At 47.5% G+C, this 11495-nt stretch overlaps 2 protein-coding genes across 2 annotated transcripts; both read right to left on the bottom strand.

The window, feature by feature from the left end:
- Positions 1-345: 345 nt before the first annotated feature.
- LOC133884452 (ABC transporter G family member 16-like) lies at positions 346-2591 on the bottom strand. The gene has a single exon (XM_062323876.1). It carries the CDS (start codon positions 2501-2503, stop codon positions 443-445), a length of 2061 nt encoding a protein of 686 aa, XP_062179860.1. The 5' UTR covers positions 2504-2591; the 3' UTR covers positions 346-442.
- A 2680-nt stretch (positions 2592-5271) lies between these two features.
- On the bottom strand, positions 5272-8709 carry LOC133884453 (serine/arginine-rich splicing factor RS2Z33-like). The gene is made up of 7 exons (XM_062323877.1): positions 8556-8709; positions 7584-7695; positions 6847-6886; positions 6612-6707; positions 6275-6471; positions 6079-6162; positions 5272-5958 (listed from the first exon to the last, which is right to left on the bottom strand). The coding sequence occupies exons 2-7, from the start codon at positions 7688-7690 to the stop codon at positions 5535-5537; spliced, it is 948 nt and encodes a 315-aa protein (XP_062179861.1). The 5' UTR covers positions 7691-7695; positions 8556-8709; the 3' UTR covers positions 5272-5534.
- Between the last annotated feature and the right edge of the window lie 2786 nt (positions 8710-11495).

Here is an 11495-nt window from a genome sequence, read left to right as displayed (position 1 = left end):
GATATCAACAATCAACGCATTGGGGATCTAAAGTTTTTTACTCCACGTTCAACTTTGGGTTGCCGGCCTTTTCTCCCGTTAGCTTTTTCCCTTTTTTCGTGTTAGTTTCTGCAAGTAGCCAGCTTCGAGCTGCCTTTGTTTTTTCGGTGAACTGCTTGTCGTTTCATTCCTAAACTCTTTCCCTGCTTAAATGAATCAGCAGAGCACCTGCCACCTTGCTTAAAAAAAATAAAAAATAAAATAAAATTCATATGAGCCTTGTTGAAACTGTACATTGTAGATTTGTAGTATTGTACACCCAAGCCGTACATGGACGTATCTACAGTAGTACATATATAGATCATATGACTTGGAAGAAATCCTGCTGAACGAGAAAAGTTAAACAACAACATTGTTCTAGTGGCAAATCGAAACTCCAATGCCTCCTCTTTCTTTTAGTTCATCACCTCCTCTTGTTCTTGCTGCCGATGAGCAACACAACATAGAACAAGGCCCTGAACACGAAGCCCCATGCCACGGTCACCAGCAGGCACTTCCACTTTCCTATATCCGTCACGGCCTGCTGCGCCAGCACGTCGGCGCCGGTGGCGACGCAAGTGTTGGCCGTGATGTTGGTGCCCAGCGTGGCGCTGATGGCGTCGAGCACCTTCAGTTTGACGGCCTCTGGCATGCGCCCTATCGGGCTGCCGTCGAACATCTGGACCCCTCGCGAGAAGCACCGCGATGCACCAACAAACTCGTTCTGAAGAACTGCTTGGTACGGGTACTTCACCAGGGACAGGTAATGGAACCACAGCCAGTAGTCCGGTATGCGGTCCCGAGTGATGAAGAAGCCGGAGAACAGGAGGAAGTACGCTAAGATGGCGACGACCACCGTGTAGCCCAGCATGACGTGCGGCACCACGGCGGAGAGGAAGGTGACGAAGCCGCTGCCCGCCCAGAAGGAGGCCAGTACAATGAGCACGAAGAACATGAACGAGGCGCCGCCGCCGGCGAGGCCCACGGCGAAGAAGGTGGTGGCCGCGAAGGCGAGCGACAGGAGCACGAGCGGCGGGAACGCGACGACGGCGTTGGCGAGCACGTAGGAGATGCGGCGGTAGGCGTTGTGCGCCGTCTCGCGCAGGTAGATGTGGCGCTCCTGCACGAACACCGGCAGCGCGTCGGCGCACACGTAGAACATGGTCGACATGCCCATGGCGAAGAAGCCCAGCCGCTCCTGGACGCCCTTGGGCGTGTCGTCGAGGCGCCAGAAGATGGTCGCCAGGATGAACCCAGTTACCATGATCGTTCCCAGCCGCATGGCAAAGAGCTCTGGCATGCGCCCCGTGTTGGTGAAGGACCGTTTCATAAGCACCCACACCTCCGTCCACGGCGGGTTCGCGAACGTCGGAACCGACCCGCTCACCGTCCCGCTCCCGGCGACCAGCTTCCCGCAGGACACGCTCTGGGCGATCGCGAACTCCAGGGGCATCGTGCTCAAGAGCTTGTTGTCCTTGTCGACTTTGGCCTGCTGCCACTTGGCGTTGAAGTCGACGAGCGCGGCGCCGCCGTCGGGCTGGCGCTCGAACTCTCGGATGGTGTCGAGCGCGAACTCGGCGGGGTTCTCGTTGTCCGGGATGGCCGCGCCAAACTCTGCGAAGAAGGGCTTGAGGCCGGCTGGCGTGCCTGCGTAGACAGTGCGGCCACGCGAGAGGAGCAGGAGGCGGTCGAGGATGCCGAGGATGCGGGCGCTGGGCTGGTGGATGGTCATGATGACGACGCTGCCGCTCTGCGCGATCCGGCGGAGCACCTGCACCACCATGAAGGCGCTCGCCGAATCCAGCCCCGAGGTGGGCTCGTCCAAGAACAGCAGGATCGGGTCGTGTATTATGTCCGTGCCGATCGACACCCGCCGGCGCTCGCCTCCCGACACCCCGCGGTGGCCCTCGTCGCCGATGATGGTGTCCGCGGCGCGGGAGAGGCCGAGCTGGTCGATGAGCACGTCGACGCGGGCGCGCTTCTTGTCGGGGGAGAGCGCGCGCGGGAGGCGGAACTCGGCGGCGAACAGCAGCGTCTCGCGCACGGTGAGCATCGGGTACAGCAGGTCGTCCTGCATGACGTAGGCGGCGATGGCGCGGAGGCGGCGCCCGTGGAGCGGCTCCCCGTTGAGCGTGACGCTTCCGCGGAGGCTCTCCCTCGCGATCCGCCCCGCGAGCGCGTCCACCAGCGTCGACTTGCCCGACCCGCTGGCGCCCATGACGGCGAACAGCTCCCCCTCGCGCGCCTCGCCAGATATGCCGTCGAGCAGCGTCTTGGTGTGCCTGGACCCGGACGGAGGCGCGTCCGCGGACGCGAGGCGGTTGCTGGCCCGCGACGGCAGGCACCCCAGCCCGCCGCCCTTCTTGACGCTGTACGACAGGTCGGTGAAGTTGAGCACGTACGGGACAGGAGCGAAAGGCTGCATCGCCTGTCCGCCTGCCTCGTCGGCGTCGATGTCGATCACTGCGTGGCCCGAGGTCCCCATGTATGTTGCCTCAGCCGACGCGAACTCGGCGGCGGGGCTTGGTTTGGCCGGCGTGTCGTTGCGGAGAGCTCTGCTCTGCTCCGGTGTGCTGCGCGGGCAAGTTTGGTGTGCGGAGAAGGGCCGTGTGCTCGTTTACTTATATAGAAGGGGCCGATTGAGTAAGTCTCTGAGCCGGGTCCGATTCGTACTACTAGTCGTACTGCCAATTGAGTAGGAGGCCGACGATTTTTTTATTTTTTAAATTTAAAAATTATAAATATATACGTCTATTTTAAAAAACTATATATCTAAACTCTTTTCATGGTTGAAATAGCAATGGCTAAGTGTCGTTTGTTGGAAGTACACATAGACAGTGCCTTTTGAGTTCTCAAATCTCGAGCATATAGAATGGTGGTGTTATGTGGTGCGAGATTTCATTAATCTTTACTGCTTAAAAAATACGTAGTGCTACCTTTACGTAGTATGTCTTCACGTAGTATGTCTTCACGTCCTGCAGATTAATCCTAAATTTTGCAGAAATTATCCACCTCATACTACTCGATAAATACTCGATTCTCTTCACCTGTTCGGCCCGCGCCCTGTCTCCCTGGCCCACCAACACTGCGTCCCCCTCATCGTCTGGACCATCACCACGCTCGCCTTTGGGCTGTCGTGCAAGGATATCCACATCGGTGGGCACCACAGGAGCGGCAAGGACAAGAACACCCAACCAACTATATTATTTACTGTAAATGTTGTGCTCCCGTTGCAACGCACGTGTATTGAACTAAGTAAGATAAGGTAAGTGTTCACTTTCACGATCTCAGGTGTAGTGAAATTTGAGCTTAGACTTTACATTGTTTGTCCAGATCTTGAATGATCGAAACTCTAGAAATTCTTAAAAAAAAATTGCACAGCTTCTAATTTGATTTTGTAGACTCTTCGTATGATTATCTATCGTATTTGCCATGGCCCAACATATCAATCTCTCCACACACGTCCAAATAGATCTAGTTTGTGCGCTCCCTTTTGTCTGCACCTCGACATCCATAGGAGCATCTTTAATAATATATTCAAGCATGTAATATAGTATAAAAAAGTTTACATATATCTTGAGCTACATTATAGATAATTAGGTTTTTTCTCTTCTCACATTAACTCTTATCTATATTAATAAAAATATGATGTGAATATCATTATAGCTAGCTTACCTGAATAGTTAGAGGCTCGTCTCTAAGATCGCGCTTGTGATTCCTCCTACAAACCGTGCAGGTGATAGATAAAACCATGCATGATTCTGCCAGCGCAAGAGCCGATCTGTAGTTGTTAAATACGCATTTAATTACCTGAGACCACATTTGAAGTATTATTACGCGTTGAATTGGGCACCGGCAAGGTAGGAGCTGCATTTAGAACCCGACAAGGAATATAAATTCTAGACCGCACTATGTTTTGCTTTAGAACATACTCCATCAGTTTACAATAAGCGTTGTTTTGGATAACAGCATAGTTTTCAAAATATAACTTTAACAATTACCTTTTGTTTTAACATGTTGATAAAACATATCAAAAGTACATTATTATAAAAATATTTTTAAGATAAATCTACTTATGTTATTTTTTAAGTATTCAAACTCAAAGTTTAAAACAATTGAGTGCGCATAACCTAAAACGACGTTTATTTTGAACTAGAGGGAGTATGTTGTATCATCACCAGGTATGTGATTGGATGTACCTTGACCTTGAAGGAGTAGAGAACATGGAAAAGCCCTCGTGGATGCATGGATGCAGGCACATATAGTATAGTGCATTTACAACCATCCATATAAGATGTCTTAGGTCACCTTACAGAATTGTCAATTAGGGCAAAAATAATTATTTTTTAGCAAATTTTTAGCCGCCATCTCTTGAACCCTGCCCTGCCTCGTCGTCATCAACCTAGCACTGTATTGTGTCCCAAAGGTCATCCATCGGTCGCCGTCATCTCCCCACCGTCGGAGCTCGACACCCGCGTGAAGACCGAGCCACTGCTGCCATCTTCACCTCCGGTCATCGTCACTACCCTCCTCGCTCATCATCCACCGTCAGTGAGGACCCTTTCACCTCCCCCTTCTCTCCCTCTACTTCGGTCAAGCCTCGCTACCCTCTCCTCACTGACAGAACGATGTTGCTACATGGTAGGTAAACGGGTATGCCTGTGGACGACAGATTTGTTCCCCGCTCTTCACTCGTAGGCGAGCTAAAAACTAATAGATACAGATATAGAAGAGCACTATCCGTACCCACCACACTCAATTGTTATCCCTAGATGGAATGAGTCCACGATGACTGCGGCCAAGCTTGTGTCCATGGAGCAGGAGCATTTTAGTTATTTTTAGACATTCCAAGGATGTTATACAGTGAAGTCCGAAACATTTTAGTTATTTCAAGCCCAAAGGTACATAAGGATTCAGAAAATCAAAGCTGAAACCTTGCGTAACAACGATCATGTGACAAGAACTTCATCATCCACGACGATCAGGGTCTCGACGCTCTGCAGCTCTTGCTGTCGTGCCGTGCCATGTCATGCCAATTGCAAAGAGTAACCACTGCCGTAACTTGCTGGCGCCTATAAAACTGAAACTGGCAAAGTAGCAAGGACAAGACTATGCCAACGATTACGCCCGAGAGCAGAAAATCTTTGTGCAGCAACTCTAACCACCCGTGCACCTTTCTTCTCAGTCAGTATCTGGGAGTACATTCTGACAATAGTGACGCATGCATGCAGCACTTAACCACAGTTATCAGACTGAGCGTCGACAAGCCACAAACCATGCGACTACTCACTTATTCAGATTGCAGGCTACTTAGTTCAGTTATATCCTAAACACATCAAGCATAGCCCAAGGGCAATAAATCCTGACAGGTTTAAATCGAAAGCACAGGAAAATAGTCACCGTTACAGAAAGAAGGGTGCATAAAACAGTTTGATATGTCTAAACTGATGATACAACCATCACAGCCAAATCAGCACATTGCATCATGAAGCGTCACTAACTGCCATGGGAGGTTTTCAGGGGGATTCGCTTCCTCTTGGTGAAGCACGGCGGTCATCATCATCATTGTTGTTGCCATTGTCCTTGGGACTTGGGCTATGATCACCCTTAGGACTCGGGCTGCTCCCATTGGCCGCAGGGCTACGGTAGCCATCAGATGGGCTCCGGCTCCGACTGTTCTCCCTCCCCACAGGGCTGTCACCACGGTCTGAGCCATTGCGCTCACCATTGTCCTTTGGTGGTGGGCTCACCCGATCCTGGGGGCTGGGACTCATTGGGCTCCTACTACCATCAGGTGTGGGGCTGCGCTCCTTTTCCTTTGCAGGTGGCGAGACGGATCGCCTGGGGCTCCTGCTGTAGCTAAGACTCCTTGATCTCTTCTCATCATGGGCACGGCGTCCACCCCTGGGAGACCCAGACAGGGATCTGGATCTAGATCGGCTGATTATAAGAAAAAAGATAGTTAAAACAAGCAGGACTACTAGATAAAACAATAACAAATTAGTAACACAAACAAACAGCACGAGAGAAATAACCCACTGCAGGACTTATTCAGCATACCTGTAGCTCCGGCTTCGGCTGTAGCTCCGACTACGGCCCCGTCCACGGCGTGGAGTTGGGGACCTTGAATAACTTCTCTCACGCCTGGCAAAAATAATATCAAGAGCGTTTTTAAGTAAAACCACTCAAGGAAAAATACAGTAATACAATGGCATATAGCACTGGAATGGAGCTGAAGACCGTAATAAATCAACACCTGAGACTCCTTGGACTGTTCTGGCAGTTTCTTTCGATATGACCCCTTTCTCCACAGCGGTAACATTTGTTCTTCCAGTCACCAGCCTTGCAGTCTCTTGCCCAGTGACCATCAATTCCACAGTTAAAACAACGGCCTGTTCCTGGCGGAGGCCCCCTTCCCATATATTCACGTGAGCCACCTGAACCACGTGGAACCTGCAAGCACAAGTTGTTTGTAAGATCATAAGCAAGTGCAATACCAAAATACATATGCTCATTTAAGCTGTAGCTTAAAAAAGAGGAAAACAAAAATAATCAGTACACTCAGAAATGGTATAACCAAAATGGCATCTTACCCCTTTAGCAAACTCAACAATAATGCGGCTCCCGTCAACCTCCCTGCCATCTAGGTTGTATTGCGCGTCATCAGCATCACGAGGATCACTGAATTCCTGTTAGGTAATTTGCAAGAAGAGGCAAAATAAAATATGCCAAAAATGTGAAAAAACTGATTTTCCATACAGCAACAAGTATGCAAAAAATAAATGTGAATTTTTGCAGAATTAAACTGAGGGTAGTAAATTCACATACAATAAACGCATAGTCGCGCTTCAACTCCACTTCTCGTATTCTGCGCAAATGGTTGCCACAAATAGTGAGTCAAGTACTCAAATGCATCACCAGCTAGCAACTTCCACTAAAACAGTCAACAACATTACACCAAGGGCACCCTTCACCAAAGTCCTCCACAAACTTTGGAACAATGGCCACCAATTCCACCAAAGGAACCCCTCCACCACAGACCTCCCGAGTTGAGTAAAAAACCGAAAAACCTTCAACAAGACCATTCAAGTTAAACACACAGGGCCTGGGGGTCAAACTTCTACATTATGCTTAATGAAATAACATAAAATGCCAAGCAGAATGGCTTGGCGAGACTCATCCACAAGTAGCTCGGAAAGATTCATAGTACCACTGAACCCAACACCTGCTATAGACCACCTATTATGAACAAGGATAGGAAGAACTCCTCGTTCATTAGTGTAAGCTACATACTACGTAAAGACCTGCATCCCCACAACAGGTCAGAAGGCTTGACAAGTTACACTTTAAGAAGTGATGCCCTGATGTGTAGCACAAAATTTAACCACGCTATGTTGCTATAATGCCAACTGCTCATGATAAGTTGTAGCACAAAACTGGTGTTTGACTCTCATCACAAGGCATAGCATATTCTGAACTCATGAAAGACTATTCAAAGCATTGCAAAATTCTTTTACTTGAGAAAACTTTTACAGAACTCTTAATGCACGTAGTGTTGTTCTTACCTTCCGTATTTGCTGAAAAGGTATTCTAGGTCACGGGAACGAGTGCGGGAGGACAGTCTACCAACATACAAGCGTGTGTTTCCATAACGATCATCGTAGCGAGGCATATCTCCTGAACACAAGAACACCCTCCATCAGTCCATTCAAATGCTAAATAAATAAAGCAAGAGTACACATAATAGTATGAACACTATAGTTGAGATATAAAATGCACATAGCGTACAAACAACTCTATCAGAACCCTCTAAATAGTAGGCACTATCTAGAAAATTCTCCCCGCTCTACCCCAGCACAGTTTGATGGCAGTGCAGAATATCGCAGCAGTTGTAGCATCTCGCGTCACAAGTGGCATCTTGATATGGCGGGTAGCAGCAAGTATACAAACCAAACTTATGCTGCTCAGTTATCATGAGAGCCACCGGAGAGAAATTACTTTGTGAACAGTAATCTATGCAATTATCGATGTTAGCATACATCAAACCATGGGCTGGGGGCTCAGTGGTAGCCCCCTTTTACTAAGCCATGTAATTTCAAGCTACAGTTGTCCCTAATTACTGAGGTGATAAAACTGAAATTCGCGCTAGAAATCCTCCACCTTATCCGACGAAAACAGCAAAATCCTAAGCAACTCGCCGCAGCCACAAAACACGGACTCCGCAACCAAAGATGAAAAAAAAACCGAATTTATTGCTCGGGAACGCTTAAGATAACTAGATCCGACCGAAAATTTACGAATCCCGGATCTAGGTGGGAGCAGGGGGCTCAGTTGAACCTCCCAAAGTTTTGGAAGACAAACTACCGGAATCAGTGCGGACTCAACAAATCGGCAACAAAATAGAAGATTTTCGATCCTAGGGCTCGCAGCAAAGAAGAGATTCTGCAGAAGACAAGGAACAGCCCCGGCCAAGCGAGCTAGGGCGTCCCTGTGAGAGGGGAGGGGGTGGGGACGAGGGGAAGGACGGGGACGCCCACCTGAGAAGGAGGAGACGCGCCTGGATCTGGATGGAGGCGTGCACGGCGGCGGCGCGGAGGGAGGTGGAGAGCGTGGTAGGAGGAACGGAACGGAACGGATATGGCGGTGGTACTGGTCTGACTCGAACCTTCCTGGTCAGCGGCGAACCAGATATGCAACGTGGCCGGCCCAGTTGAGTTCGAACCAGATACGGGACTTGGGCCCGCCAGGCCTCATTACATATTTCCTTCATTTTCAAATACTTGACAATTTTAACTAAACACGCATACCTACGTAATTATTTGCTAAATAAAACTTGATCAAAGTACCTCTCAGTAATACCTAACGCACGTGTAACGAGGTAACAATGTAGACAACATGGTAGGGGTATTTTGGGAAAGTATAAGACAATATGTATTGGAAAGTGTGAATTATCAAGTATTTACAAACAAAATTTTAGTAAAAAAAATCAATTATTCAAAATTAGAGGGAGTAGTTAGGTGAGACGATGGAAATTGAGGGATAGGGGCAACATGAATAGTGTTAGTGTTATTATCTGTCCAAGAAAGATAGGCTCGGCATCAATACAAATTGAGTACTATTTTCAATCCGAAAAAAGTATGATTTTGAATATCGACATGATCACACGATCTCTAATATACAAATTTGACTATTATTTTTTATTGTAATATATTAATAAAATATAGCAAATATATACTATAATGAAAATATTTTTCGATATAAATCTACCTATGTTATTTTCAAGTATTCAAACTTAATATATAAAAAATAATTTGTATGATAAGACAGTGGACATAGAGAGGAAAGCAACTTATCCTATTTAACTTAGTACAAAAAATTCTAATAAAAATAAGGATGGAAACATCCGAGACAAGCAAATTCACTTTTGTAAACTTATATTTTTCTAAAACAATAAAAAAATCTTCCACTCTATATTTTACTTCTTGTTATTCTAACTATTGGGGAGATGGCTCAGGCCTTCCCGAGTGGAGGCTGAATGAAGGGGGGATGGTTGGAAGCACCTTTTCTCTATGCCGCCTTCATGCCTGGAGGTATAACCATGCTCGGGTAAGCTATTCCTAAAAGGAGGCATCGCCAAGTGAGGTTCTGCTGACCTAGCGGAGGGAGTCCGCGGATGAACAAGGCCTGAATATGGCACCTTCGCCCGATCGAGGCTACCTTTAGCGGAGGCTCCGACCCCACCATTGAAGGAGGATATGAGAGGGCTCCAAGGCCTGACTAGGTGAAAGGACAATGATGTCACCTAGAGTGGGGTGAATATGTATTTTTACAAAATTCATCCCCTTTTACCGTTGATCTAAACTTGCAGCGGAATATAAACTAACGGGTTTTCATAAGTGAAAAATCTCAATATGCTAAGCTCAACTAGTGCACAATCACCGTTAAATAAGTGTGAAAATTACAATCCTAAGGTGACAAGAATTACTCTAATCTAGCGAGAGATATGCAATAAAACTTAAATTGAAAAAGGCTGAAAACACTGTTCATATGCCTGAAATTACTGTTTATGAGTCTCCGGAGCCCGAAACTGAATATAAATGATGGGTAGAGAGTTCTAGCTCAAATCAAGTGACATCGTGTGTTACCGGAGATGATTCCAAATAGATCCACGGAGAACCTACACTTAAATACACATAAACAAGTAGATCGAGCAATATGCACAAAGATTTGAACAAGAACTCAAAAGTAAAGAAACAAGAGAGGAGGCACAAGATTTGTTTCCCGAAGTTCAGATTCACCACCGTGAATCCTATGTCTCCGTTGAGGAAGCTCCAACGAGCCGGGTCTCTTTCAACCGCTTTCCTCGATCCACTCTTGATTTCTTCCCTTACGGAGGCGAAATCGAGCCCTTCACAAACTTCCGCGGCAACCCACAACCTTAGGTGCTCGTCGGCGACGCCTAGCCGCCTAGGAGGCTTCACCTCCAAGAGTAACAAACACAACGACGAACTTCTCGCCAAGAACTCAAGTGCTCAAGATTGGATTTTAGCTCATTTGCATTCAATCTTTCAATCTCTCAACCCAACTCACTTTTCTTCTCAAATCACACACTAGAATGGAGTGGGAGAGGTTCTTTTGGCTCTAGAGGATGTTATTTTCGTGCCCTTGCAGCAGCCCCAAAAGGATGGGTTGAGCGGGGTATAAATAGCCCACTCCAAAGAACTAGCCGTTACTGTTCTGACACACCTACCCCGGAGTATCCGGTGAACACCGGAGTATCCGGTCTCAATTCCAAAAACGATGTCAGAACGGTCACATAACGTGTCAGAACTAGCCGTTATACTCTTTTCTGGACTTTACCGGAGTATCCGGCCTACACCGGAGTCTCCGGTCGGCACTTAACACAGAAAACAGCCCCGGAGACTTTCCGGAGTCTCCAGCCACTCCAGGTACCAGAGTATCTGGCCTACACCTGAGTCTCCGCCACTCCAGGTACCGGAGAATCCGGTCTTCACCGGAGTCTCCGAGTACAGCACAGCTGACCTCCAAAAAACGGCGATAACTTTTGATCCCGGAGTTCGATTTCGACGATTTTAGACTATGGAAAGCTTATTCAGAGGGCTACACATCCCAACTAAATTCATAACCTAAAACACATAGGATCAAACTAGGAACACTCGCTCTTCACTATCGTCTTGGTCCTTCGGCGCCAAGCCATTTGCTTGCCCTTCACCACCGGATGGTCCATCGCAGCCGAGTCTTACTTGCCCTTCACCGTCTTGCCATAGAAAATCATTTTGTATTCGACATCTTCAGAGAATTCACTTCTTCATATATGGAGTCCACTTTTGTTCTTCACTCTTGGCATATGTGATTTCAATTCAACTTATGCCTTCTTATAGATCCTAACCCCAACTCACTCTTAAGCACAAAGCACATAAGTTAGTCCTAAAACCTAAATGACAATATTTATACCT

The sequence above is a fragment of the Phragmites australis genome, chromosome 11 (genome assembly GCF_958298935.1).
Source record: "Phragmites australis chromosome 11, lpPhrAust1.1, whole genome shotgun sequence".
In the NCBI taxonomy this organism is placed as follows: domain Eukaryota; kingdom Viridiplantae; phylum Streptophyta; class Magnoliopsida; order Poales; family Poaceae; genus Phragmites; species Phragmites australis.
This window is presented reverse-complemented; position numbering and strand designations above follow the sequence as displayed.